The sequence below is a fragment of the Phaenicophaeus curvirostris genome, chromosome 1, assembly GCF_032191515.1.
Source record: "Phaenicophaeus curvirostris isolate KB17595 chromosome 1, BPBGC_Pcur_1.0, whole genome shotgun sequence".
In the NCBI taxonomy this organism is placed as follows: domain Eukaryota; kingdom Metazoa; phylum Chordata; class Aves; order Cuculiformes; family Cuculidae; genus Phaenicophaeus; species Phaenicophaeus curvirostris.
The window spans coordinates 144,582,324-144,607,611 of NC_091392.1; the positions used below are offsets into that span (position 1 = coordinate 144,582,324).

At 38.8% G+C, this 25,288-nt stretch overlaps 1 protein-coding gene across 1 annotated transcript in view; it reads left to right on the top strand.

Moving 5' to 3' along the window:
- LOC138731372 (opsin-3-like) overlaps positions 1-25,288 on the top strand; it is an 81,980-nt gene that overhangs the window by 35,725 nt on the left and 20,967 nt on the right. The window contains exon 3 of the mRNA XM_069877282.1: positions 20,390-20,623. Within this exon, the coding sequence (XP_069733383.1) occupies positions 20,390-20,623 (234 nt within the window). The remainder of the gene's footprint in view (positions 1-20,389; positions 20,624-25,288) is intronic.

A 25,288-nucleotide genomic window follows, 5' to 3' on the forward strand; every position in this document is an offset into this window, starting at 1 on the left:
GGTGTTTTAGTACCTATACTTGTTTTGTTTTGTATTGTTTATTTTCCATTGTTATTAAAGTAAACAGTCAGGATAATTTATGGACTTCTTCATCTTACAACACTAAATTGTTGGTGTTTGCACACTACTTAGCTCTGTCTCACAGGGAGTCAATGGAAATTAGCCCCTGTGCTCTGTAGTAGATTAACACTCAGGTCATACTTGAATTTACAAGTATCTTACTATGCAGCTGGCTGTACTTATTTCAGTGGGCCTGTTAAAGCTGAAAAATTATGGCAGAGATAGGGCCAATAATACTTGAAACACAGAGACTTGTATTTAAGGCAGCATTTTATTAATCTGAGTCAATGAAAATAGATTGGCAATACTCTGAGTGCCTTTAATTACTAGCCTTTATAGAAGACAATCCTACAGGACTCAATACCCAGTGGATTAAACACTAGAGCAATCATCTGGCTGAAAATTAGGGTTGTTTTTGCATGAAAAGCAGGAGGAAAAGGGCAGAGAGCAAGGCTGGAGTGGGAGGAAGGGAGCAGTGCCACTGCCTTGACAGCAGCAAAGAGTCAGAGCAGCTTGTACCGGTCAGGCGGTTGCACCTGGGCAGGCCTGGGTAGAATATGCTGCATGCCAACAGAGAACAGCTGCCAGCAGAGTCAGAACAGTCCTTCTGAGGTATTTAGAGTAGAGGCTTCTGAAGCTTTTTGTTTTAATTAGGTACATATGGGTCTTCACAATATTTGGTCCTGCTGGAATAAGAAGGATAACTGTTCAGACACTTCCCAGTTGGCACCTGACACTTTAGTTTTACAGGGAGCCTCCTTCTTCACTGACGAAGCACTTATCTGAACCTTTCCAGGAGAATTTATACTGGGCTATAAAACCACATTGAGAATTTTACATCTCTTCTTATCAGGCATGTATTTCATTTGCATTTCTCTTTGTTAGTAATGCAGTTATCAGATGAACTCTTCAACTGCTTCATCAGGGAGATCTTCAGCTTGAAGATCTCAGGAAACCTCCTGCAGTAAATCAATTCCCTTCTGGACAGGTAAATGATATGGAAATACCATATGACTATAAGTAGCCAGTGTTTCCATAGGAGAAATATGCATATGGTGTATTAATCGATTTCTCAACTTATTTTTAAGAGACTGATGCTTAATCTGTTCACTCTCCAACTTTTCTATTTTATACAGTTTTCATTGTAACTTAACCACTGTCCCCTTTGTGGTCTTAATTAATTCTTCCTTTGTTGTTACAAGATATGAAAGTAAAAAGAATGATCATTCACTCTTCATTTTTAAGATTTAGGTGTCTGAGACTTCATTTTCCTGTTCATTAAGCATCTTTTTTCCCATCATTCTTCTTTTAAAACATCCAGGCCATATGCATCTTAAAACAATGAACACCTGTCTCTGTCTGGAGGTAGAGTCATCTGAGTTTACAACGGATGGATGATTGTTTGACTTTTAGTAGTACAACTGACATCTGCTAAGCAGCTAGATTAATCACAGCTGAGTATGTGCTAGGGCTGTCTTTAGGGTATATTCCAGACTTTCTACTGTGTTAAGAGTGGTAATCTAAATTCAAATGGGAGATGTGTCAACTAAACAGCTTCTCAGGCAATAAAAGACGTGTAAGGTGCTTACTAAGGGGATCTAAGTAATAGAGTACAGTTTTTGTTCCTAGTCACGTATGAGGCAGAAGAGGCACAACAGTGCTGTGTTTCAGAAGGCCATAACATCCATTTTATCTGGGAATCTAACACTTCACCTGAAACTGCCCCAGACATATGGGAAATTTCCATTTAGCTGAGATCTTGCTACTTATAGCTTGCCTATTAAATATTAAATACAAGGAAGTTGTTTATAAAACCAACCTGCACAGAAGCAGAAAAGAAGAAAACTCATAAGTATTCTGAGGCTAAATTAAAAGAAATATAATTGAGCTATGATGAATGGAGATTTCCCTACCTAGAAAACACTGAAGTATATGCTTTTTTTCATTCCTATTAGCAATCCCAATGAGCATGTTTAAAGGTTAGTTATAAGTCTGTAAAACATTCCATAAAAGTAATTGTCTCAAACAGAAAATAGGATGCGTATTGCAACTAGTTTCTGATTGTAGCTATCCCTAGTTAAACACCTGTAGCACTCTACTCTGCTCTGATGCCTTCAGTAAGAGCTTGGCCTTTAAAAACATTTGTCTCTGGGAAAGTTCACTGAACTAATTTACCTGGATACTGCTTTCTAGTTTCTCTATTTATATGGTTTGCAAGCACTCCCTAAAAGCCTTACCTGATACTTTTCTTTCTCTCACTTGCTGAGCAAATTCAGGATATTAATTCAGTCTAAATGTCAAGTTGAAAGAACTGACTTTCACATAATTTCAACCTGACCTTTCTACATCAATCTGTAAGCTCTTTATGAAGAAAATCTGTGCCTGTGGTTGGCAATCTGGCCTTGGCCTTTTATTAATTGCATACTACTTCTGGGAGCCTTTTCTTTTGGCATGTTGCCCAGCTCACGCTTCCGTGCTCTAGAATGGTCAAGGCTCAGTAGGTCCTTAGTCATGTCAGCCTGGCACATTTTGGATTTTCTCAATATAAAACTAAATGGATTTGCTTTGAGCTCCGTTGCTTGCTGAGTAAGTTCAGGTTGTTAATTCAGTCTAAATGTCAAGTTAAAAGAAATAAGATTCCAGCCTGCTGAATCGTCTTGTTAACTCAGTATTCTTTTTATTTTGACCTTTCCTTAGGGAGGCAGAGGTATTGCTTGATTAGTTTCGGTCTTTCCAGAAGAATGGTGGAATTTTATAAGACTGCATCACCCTTTTCTCTCTGAAGTGATAAAATTCACACTGGACCAGCTTCATACTGTCTACGACTATATCCATCCCTACTTATTGCACTCTGAAGTATTCTTCTGTCACAAAACTCAGACAGGAGAAGTGTTGCCCAAAAGTGAGCTGAACTTGCAATATTCATATTTAACAAATACTGACTTCAAGGGGCCCATGGTTATTAATGAGTCATTGCTAGAGAAGCTTGTGTCTTGATACTAACTGTCCAGGTATGTGTTGGACCCTTTGAAATTGGAATTAGAAGGAAACCTAGAGTTAAAATACTTGTATTGCTTTTCCTGGATGTAATTGTCAAAACCAGCGTATCTAGAACAAAATTAGCCTGTAAAAGAATATCATACTACTGCCAACCTCTTCCTTGGAAGACAAAGGACATGTTTTGCAATTGAGAGTGGTATTAATTTGCAGATTGAGAGAGCGATACAAGAGTCTGACCACTTGCTGTATGCAGGGATGCAGATCTCCATCATCAATGTGTGACATCCCTAACAGTTCTGTTACAGCCCCATTTAGCTGATGTAAAACCAAACCATTATTATAGTAAATACTCACGGAGAACATCAGCTGTGAAATGAGTGCAGTTTATTGGGAAAGCAAGTGACACCAGCCAACAATGATGGTCTGAAGCAGGAAACTGGGAACAAGGGAACGGGTATAATAGCTTTGGCAATGGTGTCATAGATCAAGGGTAGGGTGGACAATGCCATCCGTGATGCTGCTGGAGGAGAACAGAATTTGTAAGGCTTACAAAGGCAGTAGGTGATAACAGAATCTGAGGTGCAGTTATTTCTACAGAGAAAAGCAACTGTAGCGTATAGCATATATATATATACACACAAACGTATGATGAAGGGATCTTAGTTATCACTCTACAAAGAGATCATAGAATCAGTTTGAGTAATTTAATGAAAAATCCAGTTCTATGCTCAGAAAAATCAGAAGAACAATTAAGACATTAGAAAGTAGTAGGAAAGGGATTGAGAGAAATATCCCCAATGTTGTCATATCATTGTATAAGCTTGAATGTTGCAAGGAATTCCGATCACCTTTTTGAAAAGGATATAGGAGAAACAGAAAAGACACAAAAATGAGTGACATTTGCAATCAGAGCTACAGAAGTAGCTTTCAAGGAGAAATTAAACAGTGAGAGAAACATCCTTAGAAACCAGAGTTCATTATCATTTTTCAATTGTGGTGCTACATTTCAGCATAGTTCCACATCTTGACTGTTTGTCTTTCATTCTGGTGCATGTGACATAGATGTGAATGGAGAGAGGAATTGCTAGGATATACAAGGAGAAAAGGTTGCTCATTAAACTAAAACAGCTGCTATGAAAACCTAGAGGGTTTTATGAGCTGTGGTATGCTGATAATCCTCCTGGACAGGCTATGTGTCAAACTCTGCCATACAAGTGAATGAAAACATTGCCATGTAAATAGATATTTTATTATAACATTCACTGATCTCAATCACCTTCCAGGCTAAATCTTAGCAATTGGACAGTATTTACAATTAGCTTTATGTGTGATTCTAAACATAATCACTTCTTTTCATGTAAGCTCTCTTAGGGTGTCCCCTCAGCCTCCTCTTCTCCAGGCTGAACAACTTCAGCTCCCTCAGCCGCTCCTCATAGGAATTGTTCTCCAGCCCCTTCACCAGCTTCATTGCTCTTCTCAGGACATCCTATATTTGAACAAAGCATGAGTCCATCATCCAGAAGTGCATCCATACTTAATTTAAGGAGTTTAAGTTCCTACTACTTTTCTGGAAAGCTTCGTTCAGAGGTTAATCACTGCAGTTGATAAAAAGTACAACCTTTATTTTGAAAATGCTTTTTTTTCTCACTTCATTTTCATGGCATTTATTACCAAGTGCTGTATGAAATCCTTTAGTCTTGGCAGTTTCCATGGCCAACTGGAAAATTATGACAACGTTAAGTAGCCATGTGATTCCAGATTAAATATAATATAAAATAGTATTTATTTCCTCAAACTTACTATTTGTTTTCTAATTGATTCTTTGTGATCAAGCCTATTTGTTAAAATATTTAGAATAAAATATTTCTGTGTGAAGGATTTAATGCACTGACTTTTTCATCTCAGCAGAGAAAATTCATTCCAAAATGAATTTAGATAACTGATTAGGAAAATGGCAGACATGCAGCTTAGCGTTTCCTTTATCTTTAAAGTAAAACTTGTGATGAATCTTTCCCATCTTTTAAATAGAAGAACTAATCAACAAGCAAACAGGATACAGATTCATACTGCTATTTTGCTTCTTTTTCAGTATCCTCTTTGTAGAGGAAAAGATAACAGGCATACCTGGTGTTGGGAAAATTATCACTGAGCTAGCCAGTCACTTAATCACTAAGAATAACTGACTGGGATTAAAAAGAAATATATTTTTTTTTTTGGAATGAGAAGCCTAGGAAGGGACTCTCAACTTCTTCAAGCTGAAATCCCAGATCAAAGCTGGAAAACAGCCTGGTTGGTATACAGTCCCTCTGACCTCCCACATGTATAGGTAATGTTTCAGAAGCAAGGTGTCAGCTCTGAATTTCCATGTATAACTCCGTAAGCACAAGCAAGAGCTTACTGTGTCACACAGAATTCTTCCTTCCCTTTCCCTTTCCCTTTCCCTTTCCCTTTCCCTTTCCCTTTCCCTTTCCCTTTCCCTTTCCCTTTCCCTTTCCCTTTCCCTTTCCCTTTCCCTTTCCCTTTCCCTTTCCCCTCTCCCTTTCCCCTCTCCCTTTCCCCTCTCCCTTTCCCCTCTCCCTTTCCCCTCTCCCTTTCCCCTCTCCCTTTCCCCTCTCCCTTTCCCCTCTCCCTTTCCCCTCTCCCTTTCCCCTCTCCCTTCTCCCTTCTCCCTTCTCCCTTCTCCTTCCCCTCTCCCTTTCTCCTTTCCCTTTTTCCTTTATCTCTCACTTTCCCTCTCCTTCTCCTTTTTCCTCTCTCTTTCCATCTCCCTTTTGTCCTCCTTTCCACCATGTCTTTAGCTGCTAAACTGCCACTTCACTCCTAAACGTTTTTAACTACCACATAGAAATACTAATATATGCTAAAGAATAGCCATACTCTATTTTTAATTTATAACATTCTGCTGTTGTACTCTTATGTCTGTCCCTTTAAAGCATGTGAGAATGTGTAGCAGATAGCTCAAATGTACCACTAGTGTGGTAGAAAATTTTCTGCTTGGATGCAAAATTTGGAATGTGTACTGATTGTTTTCAGCTGCCATCAGTATTGTATCATTCCTCTTGTTCCCCTACAACCCACAAATCTGCACTACCTGCAGAAATAATTTATAAAAATGCTACCTTTTGTACAGCAGCAGAGTAACAACAATATTGTAATGCACTTGCTATGCTCTTCAAACTAAAGTCTTCAAACTTCCTATATCCCTCCACAAACTAAAATCTAATTTGAGCAAAACCCAACATGACTTAAAATTAAAGTTCCAGTAATAGCTATCTTCTATCCCAGTCATCTTCTAGGAGGTTATTGTAGCCTTTTCCTCCCTGAAATTGCTTTTTTTTTTCCACCTAATAATGCTGATTTACAAGATCAGAGCACTTGCAGCTGTCAAGATTCAAAAGAATGAGTAGTACTGAAGACAAGGTAATGTGGTGTGCTATTGGTAGTTTTCACTGCTTTCTTCCAAAGTGAGTAAGCCTATCAGAAACCAGTTTTCTCCCCTGTTTTACTTTACATATGTTTACAGTTCATGTATCAACTCAAACTGAGTTTGCCAACTAACCAATTTTTGCGAAGTTGCACATTTTGCTTTTAATACGTTATGTATTTCTCTGCCTTATCAGCACCATAATTCAGTGTCAGTATAATTTACAATTGTGCTTCAGCACTATCTGTATCATGTTCTTTCTGCAGAGAAATAACAAGGATTTATCTGAGTGTGGTTAAGTTAACACAGCTCATCACTTTTACAAATGCTCAGCACTCTCCTAGAAATGCCAGTAGGTCTCTAGCTGTGCTATTAGCACTATAAAACTGCCACTTCTTCCCTGAGTGATGATGGTGTCTCTATAGAAATCACTCACCTGCCGTGAGGGAAGCTTAGTGAACTTTGTTTCAGTGAAGACCAGTGGCAGTCTGGTGCAATATCAGCTGCAAATATTCTGTAGGTACCTGCTTCTCAGGTGGACGCTGTGAGCTATGGGCAATTTTAACAATCACCTGACATTGATAGGCTTAGTAGCTGCCTAATCTCATCTTGAAGTTAGTTGCACAAAAATATCTTTGAGAGGAAAAAGAAAATCCTTCCAAAGTCTGGTTTTGTCTGTCCTCTTCATTACGTGTCTACAAGATGAAATACTTGTGGCTACTGCTATCAGAGGAGGATTAATTATTTCCTTGTTGTCAATACTGAGTGCATAAAAAGTGTTATTCTAGGAACAAGTAAGTATGCATAGATGGTGAAGTGAATGATAAGATCAGGAGTGCTTCTTTAGCATAAAGTGACATATGTAACACTTGTTCTGGAATACAAGTAGATTGTGCAAGGGAGATCCAGAAAATTCTTAAGATACCAATAGCTGAAGTGTTCACGCAAATTTTTTCATACAATTTTTTTTTTTCATACAGGCATAGTAAGGCAAAGTCTGCAATAAGACTATTGTTCTCTATGCTGAATTCTGTATGCACTTCCACTGGTGGGGCCCCTGGATCACAGGAGTGCTCCATCAGTGATCCATCACCCTGGTAATCTGTTCCTGGGAGCGACTGTGGCAGATGCTGTCTAGGACTTGCATGCAAACTTGGCCCCTCTCTGCAGCCCCTCTGGTTCTCTAGCATCCACTTATATATTTATTTGGTCTGATACTTCTTCCATTTTGCCGCCAATTGGTCTAGGTCCTCTAATATATTTGTTTTGAAGAAATCACATGATCTTCCTAACATCTTTGGAAATGAAGAGTGATGTAAGGAATTTATGACACTTCTGTCCTAGAGCCTTCTCAGCCCTGAGTGCATCTTTCATACCTTGATCACCACACGATCCCTCTAATTTTCAATCTGGCATCCTGTTTTTCTAATATTCAAAGAACATCTTAATGCTTAGGCTGTTCACATTATTTTTAAAAATAGAGATGGAGGTGATGCCCATTCACGACAAGAAAGAGCAATCTTACTGGTTATGGAAAATAAGGATTTCTAGAAGAAGACCATCTTTGTTATCCAGCAGTCTAAAAATTTACTTCAGAAATGTCAGCCAAGGAGTTTTGTTTCACGAAGATCCTGTTAAGTGGACATTTTCAGCTACCTCCTTTCTATACATACCCCTTTAATTCACATTTGGGCCACACCAAGCAGGAAATAGAGGGCTTTTTATTTCTTTTTTTTTTTTTTAATTTTTTCTTTCTCTCATTACTCTTAAAAAAGGCTTTGGTCTCTTTGCAGTTGAATATAGATCTCTTTTGCATTGCCAACATGGGTTGGTCCAAAGTTAGCCAAAATGAACTGTACTCATTTTCATTTTGGACAGGTAACCTGGTCTGGTAGATAAAAGAGAAAATGTCATTGTGATATAACTCCAGTTACATGACATGTTCTTAACAGCTAGGGAAATACTGTCTTAAAGGAGTCCCTGTAAGGTGCCCATTTCACAGAGATATGTCAAGTGCTTTTAGCATTTTCATTGCCAGTTTGGTCGATACAGTAGGAATCTATGTCTAAAACCACTGCTGAAGATCAGGATTCATCAAGGCAAATGCATAATTTTGCTTAGATGGGAGAAATCACACAGGATAGATAAATACAGGTTGGGAATTGGTACAGGCTAAAGAATCTAATTTGAAAAGTGACTCACAAACAATATATGGATTTGGGTATATGATACCTTAGCAAACAGAATAGCTCTTACCATGGGACAGGTCAGCAGAGGTGTGGAGGACCCAGTCTCTGCTGTGCTCTGTCCCACGTGCCGCTTTTGTTAAACCAGGATAACTAAATATTGAGAACAGACATGTGAACAGTTTTCCAGGGTAAAAACTCTGCTACTAAAGAAAAGTGGTTATGAGCAATTTGGTTTACACACACTTACTCTAATGGAAAGACAAGGAAACAATTTCTAGAAATGAAGGTTTAGATAAGGTACTACTGAAAAGTTTGTAAGGATTTAAGTATAGAAATCAGGGAACAGGTTTTTCAGGGGTATGAAATATCCTTCTATCAGACAGGCTGTCAGGCTTGTTGAGGAATGCTAATCTGCATTAAAGTGCATACTGGGGAAGCAGGGAAAGATGACATCACAAGATCTTTTAAGAATCTTTCCAGCCCTCTGGTTGTATGATTTTAAATCCATTAAAATTTATGGCATTCCTAACATTTATTTGCAAAGACTGTAAAACAAATTCATCAAGGTAACATGACTTTTGCATTATTGAAGCAGTTTATGGAAGTATGAAAATGAAATGGTAAAAAAGCAGATAAATTCAGTTCTTTACCTCCACCAGCTGCTGTTTATTTAAACATGTATATGAGAAAGTAAAATAAACTTTCTGATTGCCAGATTTTTTTAATATGCATCAACAGCTATAACTCAAAATTTTGCAGAAAGAGCCACCTCTGTAATATTTGTTATTTGTTTTCAGTCTGATTACTTTATGATGTTTATTATACTTCGTGATGCACAGAAAACGTGATCAGCAAACATGTATTTTCGTTTATTTCAAGTGTTATGTACAACTTCAGAAGACAAAGAACAATATTTGGCTTAATGTGGACATAAAAAATTGTGTCAGCTGGTAAAAATATAAAAATGTTACTATAAGAAACATGTTTTCTCATAGTCCTTTGCTCTGTTTTTTAATTATGTTTCTGACTCCGCAGGGAAGATATCTAGATGGCTTCACTAAGTCATGATTTGATGTCAAACTGAAACAAAAAAAATGGTATTTATATCACCCCTTACCCATATATATCAATAACTTCAGTTTTCGTGCATCGTTGCTTCCACACACTCCTTTAGAAAGGTTGCATGGGGTAGAAATTTAAAGTCTGTCAGTAAACCCATCCTTTGAAATTGTAGGCACTTGGAAAACTAGAATGTTTTGACCCATTCAAGAAAGCATCTTATTTTTGTTGGTCTTGTTCATAATTCCAACAAGGAATAGTATCTAAAATCCAGCTTCCATCTTTTCTGTATTTCAAAGGAGACATATTCTGTTCTTACCTATATCTTACTGTTTATCAGAAGCCTATGGTAAGAACAAATAAATACTCCATCTCACATGTCTCCAAGTCAACTGGACATGGATAGACTCTGGTCACCACTTTTAGATTTGGTACTCCAGAACTTGTTTTTCTGATTCCTTTCTTTCTATGTCACGTTGCTGCCCTCCAGCTGCTTTACACTGTATCTGGCAGTTTCAGAATCCTTCCCATCATTTACACCTGTTTTTCTGGTGTCCTCTTGTCCCTTATGGGGGTACCATGCCTTAAAAATCCTGTAAAAGCTGTGGGAGTTTATGAATCTCTGCAAATGGTGAAGTTTACCTTTCTGAAGACATGATCATCATGAGTGTTGCAGGCTTAGACGAGTCACTCCCACCTACAATTTCCTACACCATGTTTTCATGTGGAGTGATAGTTGGCTGCCCACAGTGAACAGGATTCTCCCCTCTTAGAGAAGGTTTCCAGCAGTGTGTGTTTTTTCTGAGAGATTTAATAGGCCTACTATCTTCCATTTTTGGTGGGCCCTAACATGAAGAAGAATGATTCTTCATGGACTTGATCCTCAAAGTAGTGTTAAAGGGATAGTCAAAGTAGATGATTGCAAGCTGAGGCCATGATGGTTCTCCTACAAGGGTGCAAATGCCATTAGGGAGGGCAGCATTAGAAAGGCATAGCCTGTAGCACCAGGCTTGGAAAACTTCCATGGAGGAATCACTAGAAAAGGCTACATAATATGCACTAGAAATCAATGTTACTTCCTCCCTGTGTAATCATATCTTCTTTCCTTACCTATTCCCTCATCTGTTCATTAGAGGGTTTTATGTCATCTTCCCCTGTAGCATCAAATCCTTGGTCTAATATTATGAAAACCTCAATTTCAGTATGAGGGTTTTTTCTTTTATTTTCTGGGGAAAGAAATCAAACTTTTAACTAGAAAAAGAAATAGTTTGAGGTTTGGGGGGATTTTTTTTTGTGTTGGTTTGGTTTTTTTTTGGTGTTAGGTTTTTTTTTTTTTGTTAAAATAATTATTTATTCTAGGTACATCTAAAAATCAGCCAAAGCACCTCATGCTCTGGTTATTCTCTGGTTATTTAGACAAGCCACTGAAGATACAGCCTCTTAACTCATAGGGCAGAAACAATTAGTAGCTTATTTAACAGGTTTTTTTCATAAAGCAGTTTTGGTTTACTTGTATAGGAGCTTCTTCAAGAATAATAAATCAAGAACTGAAAACTACTTTTCTGTATTTGTTATATCTGTACCATCTTTATTGACAATAAGCAAGTTTGAGGCCATCTCTATACATGGAATTCTGCCATACCTGGACATATATCTAATATAGCATCAGCTTGTGCTGAGCAGTTGCAGAGAAGTATTTGTGATGTGCTGTGTAACTCTAACTCTCTTAAAAAACAGGTGTCTTGTCACCATGCTGTCCGTGTGCTTGCAGCTTAGGTATGCCTGGCCGGCAGTGGAATGTTGTGTATTTGCATGTACACTCAGCTCTCTTCACCTATCTAATAGGTAGGGAGTTTTGAGAGAGGGTTACAGAGTTTTTAGCTTGGTGTTCAGTCTTGTTTAGTCCTGGATTATTTTGTGTTTAATCACAAGCACAAATTGCTGCACAAAGACTGCCTTACAGAGTGATGTATCAATCTCATAAAATGGTATCTTGTCTTTTTGGTAGTCATCAAAAGCACATATGAAACTTTAGGATGGTTTAAGTATAAGATTCCTGAGTGGAAGTCTGCAAACTCAACATAATTTGTAGAGGACTGTCTGTAATATACAAGTTACAGAAAAGGAATATATCCTTGTTTTCTCTAAGCTAAAATAGATGTTTATAAACATCCAGGCTGGGTACAACTCTCTAAGCCAATTTCCCCTTGCTTACCCTCTGCAGTATATCAGAATGAGGGCTAGATTGACCTAACTTCTTCAGGCGCAACACAATCCTGGATACACAATTTCCTGAGTGCAAAAAAAAAATGTACACCTGAGCTTCAGTTTTATTGCTTAACTGTAATTCATCTAAGTTAGCAGTTTGCACGAATTTCTCCCTTCTGCTTGTTATTCTGTGTTGAAAAAAGGACAATGTGCTGTAGAGTGAGATTAAAATTCAGGAAGTTGTCAAGGCTCCTGCTGAGAGGAGAGGGAGAAGACTTCCAGACTTCACAAGGTTTGTTTTGTGGGGTTTTTTTTAATTGAATGCACCTGAACCATTGTAGGTGTGTCATAATTTGAGGGAAAGGATCTATCATGAATATGAAGGAGAATGCTTTCAGGCCAGTTCCAGCATAATTGCAATACTGTTAAAGATGCCGAAGAGCTTTGAAACCGCTTTGGATTTATATTCTGTGTAGATTCTACAGAATTTGACAGACAGATCCAAGTACGTATATTAGGCTTATTTGAATATAAATGGCTACATGTCAAAAGCACACCCTCATGTCCTTAATGATGCCTTGCTTTATCCTGTATGTCAGTAGAAATTTTCAATGGGATGGGAGGAGAAGCCTCAGTAAAGTGTGGGAAAACTTGACCTCTCCCCAGGAAAAGGGGTAATTGTGGTTAGGTGCTGAAAAACTGCTGATGCTTGAAAGATTTTAGCATTTAATTTCACTGCAAGGAAAGTAGTTACCAATCCAAAGGAAAGCAGAGCTCAGGTTCTCACTCATCTGTGCTAGCCTGGTGAAAAGTGGCATTAAATGGAATGTGAGCTTTATACATGCATGCAAAAATGAATCTAGGGAAATACTCAAGTTCCATTTTTAGGGAAAATATTATCCTGACACTTTTTTTTATAATTCACACCTCAGATTCAGAGAAAGTGATATTTACTGTAGAAAATGTCAGTCTCATTCAAGAGGTTAAGAGGCAAGTGAGTCATACTTGCATCATAGATTTCTTCAGCGTGAATGACTCTTCTGTAAGTCTTTTCACGCAGTTATAGACATGTGTGTGTATGTATATATTATATAGTGTGTGTATATTTCATGTAAAGTGTATACTGTCGCCCCTCACTTAACAAATGTCTGTGATTCTGACTAGAGCATTGTTAGTTGATTTTGTTGTTGAGTTGACATATATACCTGATCTGATGTAACCTACCCTAAGATAACCCTATCTCACATAGTTTAACTTAATACTAACAGAATATATACATTACGTAAATTAATAATACATCAATAACAATATCAATTGTGTAATACTGTAATAATAGTACTGCAATATACTGTACTTGCCAACTGCATCATGGACCTGAAGTTTTCTAATTCTTTTATTGTGTGAAGTGAGGCAGAGGTGTTGTTTAAGACAACTCAATGCCATCAAATTAGAAAATGCTTTCAAAATAATTTATATAAATTTAATATGGTACTGTACTGCATTACACTGCACAATTTCTTTTCTCATCAAATGTGTCAAATATAGATCACAGACAATTTTAATAACACTTTTTCCTTCCTCACATTGCTTTATGACTTTTACCTTGGTTTCCAGGTGTATTAACTCCCTCTGCTTCTTAGAAGCACTTGTAGAAGTTAACTTCTGTTGTTTGGGGGCCATATGGAATGAAAATAGGGCATCTATAAGAGCACTTTCAAGAGACTGTTATCATGACCACATTGGTTTACATACTCTATGTTGTTTACATCTCTATGGAAGTTCTGTTGTAATTTGTTAGGATGAGCAAGGTAGAACAGAGGATACATGTATGTAGCATATACAGTACATGTTGCGTATACATTTTTTTACCTATAAGCAAATATATATGTATACATTCATGCATGCACTGCCTTTTTCAGTGAGAAAGGAGAGGTCATAAACCAAACTGCAAACAAACCTGAAGGGTGAGGAGAAAATTTTAATGTGTTCTGGTTCCAGCTGAGTAAGTTTGCTGATCTCAGGTGACGTTTACTCTGACTCTTAGATTTATTGTCCTTGCCAATTACAGCACACAGGCTGCTATTTCCTGCTGTAGCTATATTGGCGTTCTAGTCTTTCAAAGCATTATTTTTTGTCACCTTTGATTGAAAACACTTTTCCTTTAGATGGGGGCCAATGTGCACTCCATTTCCTATGTAGATGGTAGAATTTTATTGTTTAGCATCAAGTAGTAACTTTCAAACCTGTAAAGTTTATCTCTTTTTGAAGAGTTCAGTCATTTTAGCAATTTTGCAGATATACATTCTGCATTATGCTGTCTCTGGAAGAATGTACATGTAAACCATTTTCCCCTTCTGCTCCAGAAATTCTTCAATGCAAAATGCAGTGAAGTCATTTTTTTCTGATTTTTCCTTTCCTTTAAACAGTGCTGCTATGTCAGTCAACGCCATTGCAAGTTATTAAAACAAAGAAACCACTCCACACCAGAAGCTGGTTATTGGAAAAGTAAATCTGTTAAAGATATAATTTGCTGGCAAGCTTTTCAAAAGAGAGGAGTCTTAAACTAGATTACTGGCTTGATTTTCTGAAAGTGATCTCAGCACCTTTCACCTTTATAATAGCAAGCTGTGTTGCTAAGCAGCAACACATGTAGTAATATTCTTAGATGTTATCTCTACAAAAATAGCTGCATTTTTATTCTGTTACTGGATAGTGTCTTTCAGATGTTCAGAATTTTCTATCCCTAGGGTGGAATCCCTCAGTTTTGCCCTCAAAGATGAGCCCGGTATCACATGCCGTGAGTATAAGGTCATTCCCAGTCCCGACTGTTCAGCAGCTACTGAATCTCCTTTAGGGGTCTGTGTTGCATTTGCTGACAAAACATCCATTTTATCCCTAAATTTCATTTAATTCAATCACAAAACTAAATGTGTCGGGTTTTGAAATACCAGGCCATTAGAATAAAAGCAGTCTTACCTGCAGAAGAACTCTGTAAGAATAATTTGGCTTCATGTTTTGGTGGCTAAGGTTGTGCAAAGTGAAACTTGCCCAAAAGAGAGCAGGAAGGGCCATCAGAGTATGTACCAAAACCTCCTTCTTCCCTGAAAAAGGTACAGGTAGACTTACATGCAGCTAATTGCAACACTACTTATGGCCTGGAACTGACTCACAGCTACTTTGAATGAAGGGGCCAGAAAAAACAGCTGTTACTTGCTATTAGAAAGGGTCTGGCAATATTCAGTTCTTTGAGGGCTCTAAAATTTCAATACTAAATCCTGAATGCTTAATTGCCTATGTAGAGGCCATTGCACCTTTCACAACCCTCAGAACTAGAGCCAGCTTTGACTTGATGGTTTTTGAGGCCAAAATAGATATCTTGCTTGACCGAGGAGGTCTCATCCCCTTTGTAGTGTATGCTGGATGCAGAATAGTGAGTCCTGCCTTGAAAGATTTGAAGTTTCTTGATCATCCATAGGTTATAATCTGGTTTTAGGCTAATTCAGGCTGACATGTTCTTTCTGAGTCTACTGATAGAGATGTCGGTGCGAGTCAAGGCCAGTTATAACTTGCTCACTAGAACTGGACCTAGAAAAGCGATCAGATACAGGCAAGTAATATAGTTTGTGATTGCTATCAGTTTAAGAAAATTAGACCTGATGGCTTCAGGGGAATGGCTTGCTATTGATTACAGTCTCCCAAACCGTGCAGGGAGAATTCACATGAACAGGGTAAGTCATGTCAGACACACGAAATTCCAGCAGCCTTAATATTTTATAGCAGTCATTTTCTATTGATATTAATTTTGATAGAAAATTGATCAGAGTTTAAATAATTTTAGACCTGACATATGATGGTTCTTGCATCCTGAGGTTTTTTTCAACCAACTATGTATTCCAGATAGCAAACACATTTCACTACCCTTTCAGTTTCCATTTCCCACATGTCTTATTTTCTACACATCTTTGATTTGTTTCAGTCAGGTAAGTGCCATGGAAGTGTCAGTGCCAATATCAGAGATAGCAGCTCTGTGCAGTCTCACAATTACTGAAGGACATACATACAAATAGCTTTTTTGAGAAGTGCGTGTCATCGTATAAAATATATTTGCGTAAATGAGCTGCCAGAGCTGGTGGCTATTCAGCATTGAGGTAATTCTATTTCACCTTAGAAGCACTTGTCCTTACTTTATTTGGCATAGGTTTTAGCATTTCCAAATTGCTTTGCTTGTTGCTGTCATATGTTTGGACCCTTCCATGAGTCAGTCCCTTTGTGTGAGCCGTTTGTTTGGTGTGGGTTCCTTACAGCGTGCCAGAGGCAGATCACTCCTGGCTCTGTGCTTCCCATACCAGAAATAGCAGCCCCAGCTGCTTGGGGACAGCTGCTGGGGTCTGACAAGCCTAGTTGCTGTAGGAGTAGGGACACTTTAACTGTACTTCAGGCTGGTGGTATTCAAGGCAGCTCTGGATCTCCCATGTTTGTGTTAGCCCAGTGCTGAGCCCAGGGCACAGGTTGACTCAAAGGCAGGCTGAGCTTATTACTCACAGATGAGTGTAGTGCATGCTCAGCTCTTGCACTGGAATTGGCCTGCCAACTCAGTGCATGGGAAGCCCACACTCCTAATTTTGTAGCCAATGTCCTTGCTGGTTATATCTGTAGCTGTACAGAAAAAAGAGATAGCCTCAACTTGCGAAAGATAGGAGTAGCTAATGTACTTCTCTTTCTAAAATCAAACTGTTAATGCAAACCAAGTAATAGCTGTGCACAATACACCTTTAATTTTCTTATGCATGCTGATGCTAGAAAATCCACAGTGAGGCAGGAAGGTCAGGAAAAAACACGACTTGTATATAATGGAAACAACACCATGAGCTGCTTGTTTAATGTATGGGTATGTGTTCACTACATAAGTTAAACTGCTGCTAAAAGCCCTTTAGCTAGTGCAGTGAAAGAATTCCTGCAACTAAGAGGATTATAGTGTTCCTTAAGTCCACAATAGAACTTCACTGATATAAGCAGCAATAGCAGTTATACTTCAAGGGTAGTGTACAAAACTGTAAGTTTTGTATTTAAAGCATAGCTTCGCTTCACCTTGAGGCTATTGATGACTATTCCGGTTTCAATAACAAAAATTCCCAGTAAAATCAGACTTTGACAGATGAAATATCCTTCCTGTGGACTTCAATTCCTGAATTTAAATAGTGACATTATTATAATTAACCATAAATCCTGTTGTGTGATTTTATGGCTTCCTCCTTCTGTATTTGCTGCTATCGACTCATTATGTGGCCCCAGCTGAGCAAAATGTTGATATGTATGCCTAAATCTCAGTTCAGTTACTGAACATGTAAGTGTAAAAGCTTTGTATAGTCAGGGCCCGTTGGATTCTAAGATGACCCAAAGCAGATGTTTCTCTTTAGTCCCTGTTTCCGCAGGGACTATACATCTTTTCAGTATTCACTCTTGTTTTGAACTTAGCTACCTAAATGCTGATAATGAAAGCATTTATTTTTAAGCCAGTAAGCCCTGTTTTCCCATGATTTTATATCTTAAGCCACAAGCTAAGTATTTTGTCTATCTCGATATTAATCCATAAATTATCAGTTCTAGGGTAGCCCACACTGAAAAGTAGAGTACCTGGAGCTTCCATTTCCTACAGATTTTGAGAACTTTTAATGCTTTGGGTTTTATTTGTTTGTTTGATTGACTGATTTGTTTTGGCTCTTTTCCTTGGGTTTTTTTGAGGACAGAATTCATAGAGATAGGAGGGGAGAAAGCTTATCATAACTGATATTTGAGTCAGTGCTCATGGGTTCGGTAGAGGATTATTCATACCAATAAATAGAAAGCATTTCTAACTACCTTATGTTTGAAATATAACAGAGAAGGTTGTCTTACTTGACTGGTTCATGAAGGAAGAATAATGACCTTTTTCTGCTTTTTCCTTTAATGCAGCTTTTGCATTAAAAAAGCTAGCTCCCTTCTGTTCATTTCAAGGAACTGTATTCGACTAAATATTCAAAGATTGGCAGACTTCCCGCAGATGATTATGAATATTTCATTTGTCTTTGGTTTTGGTATACTGTTGAATATTTGATCATGTCAAAACAAGCACTTGTAACTGACACTTAAAGAGACTGGCAACAAACACTGCTGCTCATAAATAGCCTTCTCTTTACTGTGCAGTTCTGAAGTACTGAAGAAAACATGGGTATTTGAGTGTAAAGTGTACAAAGACGGATACAGGAATAATGCATCAGCCACGATACAAAAAGCACGTTGCACCCTGTTTTCATATTGCTTATTTAGAGTGGAATAGGTAAGGGATGACTACAGCATGCGCTATATAAATGCATGGAGTATAATAATTCCTGTTATTTTCCATCTTAATAAATAACTGAAGAATGAGAAACTGACTTAAAGACAAAATGCATAATAGCTCCCCTGATTTTCAAGTTGCTAAGATGTACATGTCCCCTTCTTGAAGTGGCTCTGGATGCTGGATTTTTACTGTATAGTCTCTCCATCTAGTGGTTAGATGGATGGGATGCCATATATTCTTCATAACCTTTCAAGAGGTTCACAACTGGAAGCAACTGAAAGCTGTTGAAATACGAAGGAAATGCTTTATGAGAGAAAGCACATAGCTACGTTAAGTAAGTAGGAAAGACAGGTAAATGCTAAAGCAAATGCAGTGCAATTAATGAAAACGATCAGGTTAGATCTTCATCACTGCAGTCTTCCCTTCTTAACAGCTAACATTAGCTCAGCTGCTTTCCCTTATATATACATTAAAAAAACCCACAACTTGCCCATAGATGAAGGAAGTATGCACAGTTGTACCTGTTAATTCCTTATAGGGGTGGATATGGCACTGTGGGCATCGCAGTTGCCTGCCCCACCACGTCTGCGTACAACAATTGCTCAGGTATTTCCCGGCGCCTGAGCCAACTTCTGAGCATAGTACTTCCTTGGTCCCACAACTCATGGCCAGCTAAATCCAGAGGGAGCTGAGCAGTGCGTGCAGAAGGTCAAACTCTTGGCTCTGGAGCACAGGAAGAGGCAGTTTGTCCCCGTGGGCAGGGCAGTCCCTAGGATCTTCTCCCATATGGTACCAAAGAAAAATATTAAAAGCAGTAAACTCCTCACTGGAGGGAGAGAGCTGCTGTTCTGCTTTGTCTGGGCCAGTAAGCTCCAGTGTTTAGCCAGAAAAAAGGCCGTGGGCTCAGCTGTAATTGCCACCTGGCTGCTTCCTCCAGTGACAGGATGACTGGAGTTGTTGGCTCAAGACCCCTGCATGCCTAAATCAGGTAACCAGAACCTGTTACCCTAACATAATTTCATATGTACCATTGCCATATTATTATTCTTTCCCATAACATTGTACAACAGTGTGTTTAGAAGGTGCTGCTTGGCCTTCTGCAAGAAAAAGGACAGGCATGTTCTCTTTAGAGGAAGTCAAGCTTCCTCTAGGTCGTGTTTTTTCCCCCGAACCCCGTTGAGACATGTCCACACATTTGCCTACACCCAGTCAGAGGCTGTTCTCTGAGGTTCTTGGCAGAGTGCTTGCCATGGCAGATATTTGGGGTCCTTTTCTTGAACATCCAAACTAAAAGGCTCCACAGTTACAGCAAAAGCTGTCTGCAGCTCTTGTTACTAACCTTCTCCACTGCCTGTTGTTAAGTTCTCCTTTTCAGTGGTTTATGACCCCTCCAGACTTTGGTCTTGAAATTTCACATGCTCTGACCAGAGTCCTCCATTTTATTTACACTCAACAGGAACATTGCTACTGAAATTTCAAATAGAACTAATTACTCTAGAAGGCTAGAATCATAAACTGAAACCAAACAGTGTCTCCATATTATTTTCCTTTGCATATGTACTTACCAAGTTGACCATTGCCAACACTACACCAGGCCAGCTGAGGCTTTGTCTAGCCAAGCCTTGAAAACATTGAAGAATAGGTACTAAATACAGTCCTAGTGATGTTCTGCTCTTTCCACACCACAAACATTAAAGTGCTTCTGTTGGTTCACTCATGCCTCATAATGTTCCTCTATCTCAAGCAAGTCCTATGTACTGAAATAACTTGAATGAAAACATTGTACAATTGTACAAAATAACATACATGAAAAGCAACTGGAGATGACCCACCAGCTCTTAATGTCTAGATGCTGATTTTGATAGCTTTCTGCTCTTGCTTCAGTCTCCATTTGGGCTCTGATTTATGCTTTCATCAGGTATGACGTCTTCAGGGCTTCCCCTGTTACCTGGTGGACAAAATGAAAGTCTTCCCACTGCATTAGCTCACTCTTGGGTTTGAGTTTGTTTTGCTTCTGGAACTACAATGTTGATCATCATTGCTTAGCTAAGATAATAGTTTCAGGTTGTTAATGCAATCAGTCCAACAGCTCAGCTTTTTAAATTCTATCTTTCTTTCACCTTCCTCTAGGTTGGAAAAATCCACAAGAATGCTGCCCGCAAAAGAGAATACCACGTACTGTTCATGGTGGTCACTACAGTTATCTGTTATCTTGTGTGTTGGATTCCCTATGGAGTTATAGCATTACTTGCAACATTTGGTAAGCCAGGTGTGGTGACTCCAGTTGCAAGCGTCATACCTTCCATTCTAGCAAAAAGTAGCACTGTTTGCAATCCCATCATCTACATACTTATGAATAAGCAGGTAAGACACACATTATTTTTAAGTTGTATCTTCTTCAGGATCTGTCAGACACTTTTGACTAATATGCCTATCAGTCCGAGGGATGTGTCTTTGGGAGAAGAGCATTCAAGGTTCAAGGTTTATTTAAGCAGCATCACTGAAGTCTTGGGATGGAAGTGTTTGCAATCAGCTTAACATATGGCTAGGTAGGTAGGAGAGAGAAACTTTTGCTTATTGAAATTGCTTGTGTTTTTCTGAGGAGCCACTGGGTGTTCATTTGTATGCTGCAGAGTAGCTACAGCTATTGCCATCTATTTGCAAGAAGAATACTCAAACATTTGAGGGGGATGGGGGAAGAAAAGAGGGACAAGAAGAGGAAGGGATTTTGTGGCCTTGAAAACAATATAAAAAAGGATATCATTTGCAAATACCATTTTCATGACAGGTCCCCTTCGAAACAACTGGTCGTCACACAGTTTTTGTGGACTTCTACATCCTTCCTGTTAAATTCCCAGTTCACCTACTTGCCAAAACAGATTATGAGTTTTGTCTCATGAAGACCAAGGCCAATTCTAACACTTCTAAAATGCCTAGATCCATTCCAGGTTCCCTCATTCCAGTAAGTGGCATTTTCAGCACACAAAAGTGAACTTCCTAATGTTTCAGTGTTGAAAACTCTGACTTTAAACTTTGATACTGGCAGATCTGGAAGTTTTACAAGCATTTTGCAGAAAGAAATTTGGAAAACACCTTAGCTTTTTACATTATGTGTTGGAGGCTGTTCTCAATTTCTTTTCTTCATTTTGTCCATTATACTAGTATAAAGCAAAAAAACACCCTTTATCCTTTCTTGCTCAGTGTATAATAGAGCCTATCCTTAGGATTTATCAACAGCAGCATTATATTATTATGGAGCCTAAACAAGAGAAAAGCCAAATGTAACAACCAAATATATTCCGGTTTTCCCACAGCCTGAGATCGTTCTTTGTCTAGTTTAACCTAAAGTTCTTAAACAAGGAATTAATCTGCTCCTGGAGTTTGAGTGAAAGCCACAAACCTCTCTGAAATCAGAAGGAAAAAGTACTATTGCCTTCCCCAAGACTAGGACCTCCAAAGTCTAGTGTGAGTTGACATTGAAAAAGATGGAAACCTCCATTTGAAAAGTGCTAATGCTGAAGCAAAATAGTAGCTTTTTCTCCTTGCCCTTGCCTTTTACAATTCTTATGGAAACTTCTCAACAGCAGCATCTATCTTCCTTCTTCATTCTCTGAGCACTTTGACAGAGGTCCTTGACTTCCATGAGATGATCTGACTGTGCTGTAATCACTAGAGGAGGCTGTAACAGGGATCACAAGTACATTTTGGCATTGTCTTTACACATGGGACACATCACAAACAGCAAGAGTATGGAAGCTAAGGGAAAGATATGGGTCCTAAACTATATTAACTCAGTACAGAACCTTGAGTGCCTTCATGTGTCTGAGGATAGAATCACATGCAGAATTACCTGTGGTGACAACCTGGCATCCACAGTTACACAAAATGAAGGCTGGTTTTACATTCCCACAGTGCTCCAAGCAGTTATTGAAAACTGTGTACTCTGCCAAATCAACTGCTTATGGGATGGTGATGCTGCTGTGTGTGTGCTGAGGCAAAAAGCAAAAGCTCACTGTTGAGAAAGAGTTGATTTGCAAGAATAAAACCGCGGTGCTTGCACATCACAGGAGTGTAGCAAGATGTCTAAAGTCACTCTTTCCTTGCAGTAGTTGTCTCTTTAAGCTACAAGGGAAATACTTCTGAATGTTTAACTTATTTCTAAATGTGGAGTTCACTTTTTGATCCAGGTCATCACCTCTTATAAGTAAAAATCATTGTAGGAAGATCTGTCTACAAGGGGAAGGTTTGTTAGGACAGTTTTGAGGCAAGGCAAGCTGTTTCTTAATAGCAGGAACTGAAAGACTGTGCAACACTTCAGGAACACCATGTCAGGGAGCTGGAAGCAGTTTCTAAAATATCCTGCCTTCTCCAATCACGTGTAAGAACAACATACTAGATTTCTTTCTTTGAACACTGAGAAATGTTTCATTTGTTTCCCACTGCCTAGTTTTCTGCATCTGCCACCATTTAACAAAGAAATGCAAGGCGGAAAAGTCAAATCATAGAATCATAGAATCACAGAATCACAGAATTGTAGAATCGTAGAATTGTAGAATCTTAGAATTGTAGAATAGCTTGGGTTGGAAGGGATCTTAAAGATCATCCAGTTCCAATCCTTGTGCCATTGACAGGGACACCTTCCACTAGGTCAGGCTGCTCAAAGCCCCATCCAGCCTGGCCCTGAACACCTCCAGGGATGGGGCAGCCATGACTTCTCTTGGCAACCTGTTCCAGTGTCTCCCCACCCTCACAGTAAAATTTCTTTATAAATTTCTTTATAAATCAGTCTTGGAGAGTGGATCGCTAGTTGCCATCTGGTAGCAACTGTATGGGTGGGTGTTTTTTTAATTGTTTTTTTTAATTCCTTATTGTTGCAGAAGTCAAGACAAAAAAATCAGTCCTGAATAGGAGCTTGGTCAGATTTGGAGTAAATACTTTTTACTGTAATAAAGCCAAAATAACAGCTAATGCCCAGCATTAATCCACAGTTCTCATCTGCTATGCCACTATGTATTAGCAGTAAAAAGCCCTGTTTTTATCTGTCACTGAGATATAAGCTTCACCCAAAAAGGGTAAAACACATCCCTCCATCTGTTCCCCTTCCTTTCTGAACAGGAAGAATAGTAGCACCCTCATCTGATGTGTCACTGGTGTTCACAGCACCTTAGCTACTCTGTAGTTGTTCTCATTCTTTTTGTAAATTTAACACCTTAGAAAAAGCTGTCTTCTTCCCGGCACTCAGCTTTTCTGCACTACATGTTAGCTGAGAACTGTCACAGGAGGCTGGTGCCTCCCTATGCAGAAATCATCTGGCCTGCGTTTTTCATGGTCCTTGCAAGATGCCACAATAGGCTATTTACTCTTGCATCTTATAAATACACTGAAAGCATATGGTTAATTTTTTAGGTTCCTTTTTTTTGCTTTGGGACATTCCCTGAAGATTGCAAAATGGCATTGCTTGAGTGCAGCCGTGATATTAGCTTCCAGGTATCATAAATCAATGTGGAATATCTTGGAATTGTGAGAGTCTGAGTCCACCGTAAAAGTCATCCTGCAGAGCACACCTTTAAATTAACTCTCAAGCAGGCCCTGAGTCACTTTCATGGTTCAGGAATAGATTCATATAGATTCCAGGAAACACTGGTTATATATTCCAGAAATATTAGTTAAACATACAAAGAACTCATTATAATATCTTATCACCCGCTCTTGTATCTACATCACAGTTCCTTTGTGTCTTCAGAATCCTCTGATGCTCATTATCTTATCTCATCTCCTTCCTCATGGTGTCCTCTTGGTAAGCTCAGATCTGTCCTTTGTTCTTGCTGTGGGACTGTCCTTGTTTTAACTAGTAAACAAGCTAAACTCCTGTTATAATTACATTCTTTCTTACAGCAAGCTGGCCAAGATTTGATTCATATTATTCTTACTATTGCTTAAGCTAATTCATTCCCTTAGCATAATGATTTATTCCTTCCTTCAGTACCATGCTAGCTGGGCTCACACTGCTACTTCCAGTTGTTTTGAAGCCATTGATCAGATTTTAAGTCACAGGCGTTGTTGATGTAAAATAGCTTTGTTCTACTGCAGCTCACGGTCTTCCAACTAATTACTTCCACAGATTTAGTTGCTGAGGTAGTGCACCTAAAGCTCCTTGGACTACTGAGACTCAGGCCAGCACATCTAATACTGTCTTGTGTATTACAATTGGGGAAAAAAGTCCACCCAAGCCCTCTGATCAGCAATGTGTTATTTCTGGTGTCAGAAAGTGCCTATGAGCAAAAGCGAGGAGGGAGAGTGTGAGGGAAGGGATGGATTAGATATGAGTAAAAGTCTCTGATTACCAGTCTGATTTCTTCATTCTGTCTTCTTGTATTAAAATCATTGCACTTTTAAAAATAGAAGCTGACCCTGTATTTTTTCTCAAAGATTTGTAGAAATTATGCTGAAGAGAATATACAAACATATTTGCAAGTAATTAATACTGTGACCTTTTCAAAATCATCACGTACTGGGGACAGGGGACAGAAATGGAGACTGGGTGAGGGAGATAGATAGAAAATAAAAAGAGTGAACAAAGGTGTTTTTTCCTAGTGGACAATGATAATTGAGTAATAATAATAATGGACATAAGGCATTTCCTCAGTGAGATCTGGATCCAGCATGTGCAAGTGTATTTCTCATGAGTGAGCACTTAGACACTGAGCCCTATTGCTGCAACAGGACTGCTCACACATTGAATTGTCTTCAGGTTTATTCTCATTGTTCATGCACACAAAGTGAAAAAGCTAACTGGGCCCAAGCTGGGAGAGAAGTTCTTCATATCCTCTACAGAGAGGCTGAGAAGAGGCAGGGGAACAGTGTTGGAGTCTGATGTGTGGTAAGTGGGAGTTAACTTAGGAGGGACATGAAGTTTCCCCAGCGGGTTAGAACTGGGAGCAATAGGAAAGGCATTTTCATATTATTTTGCTACATTAGGATGCCTGATAGTGTACCTTCCAGGGAACTGGTGCTAACTCAGATCATAAC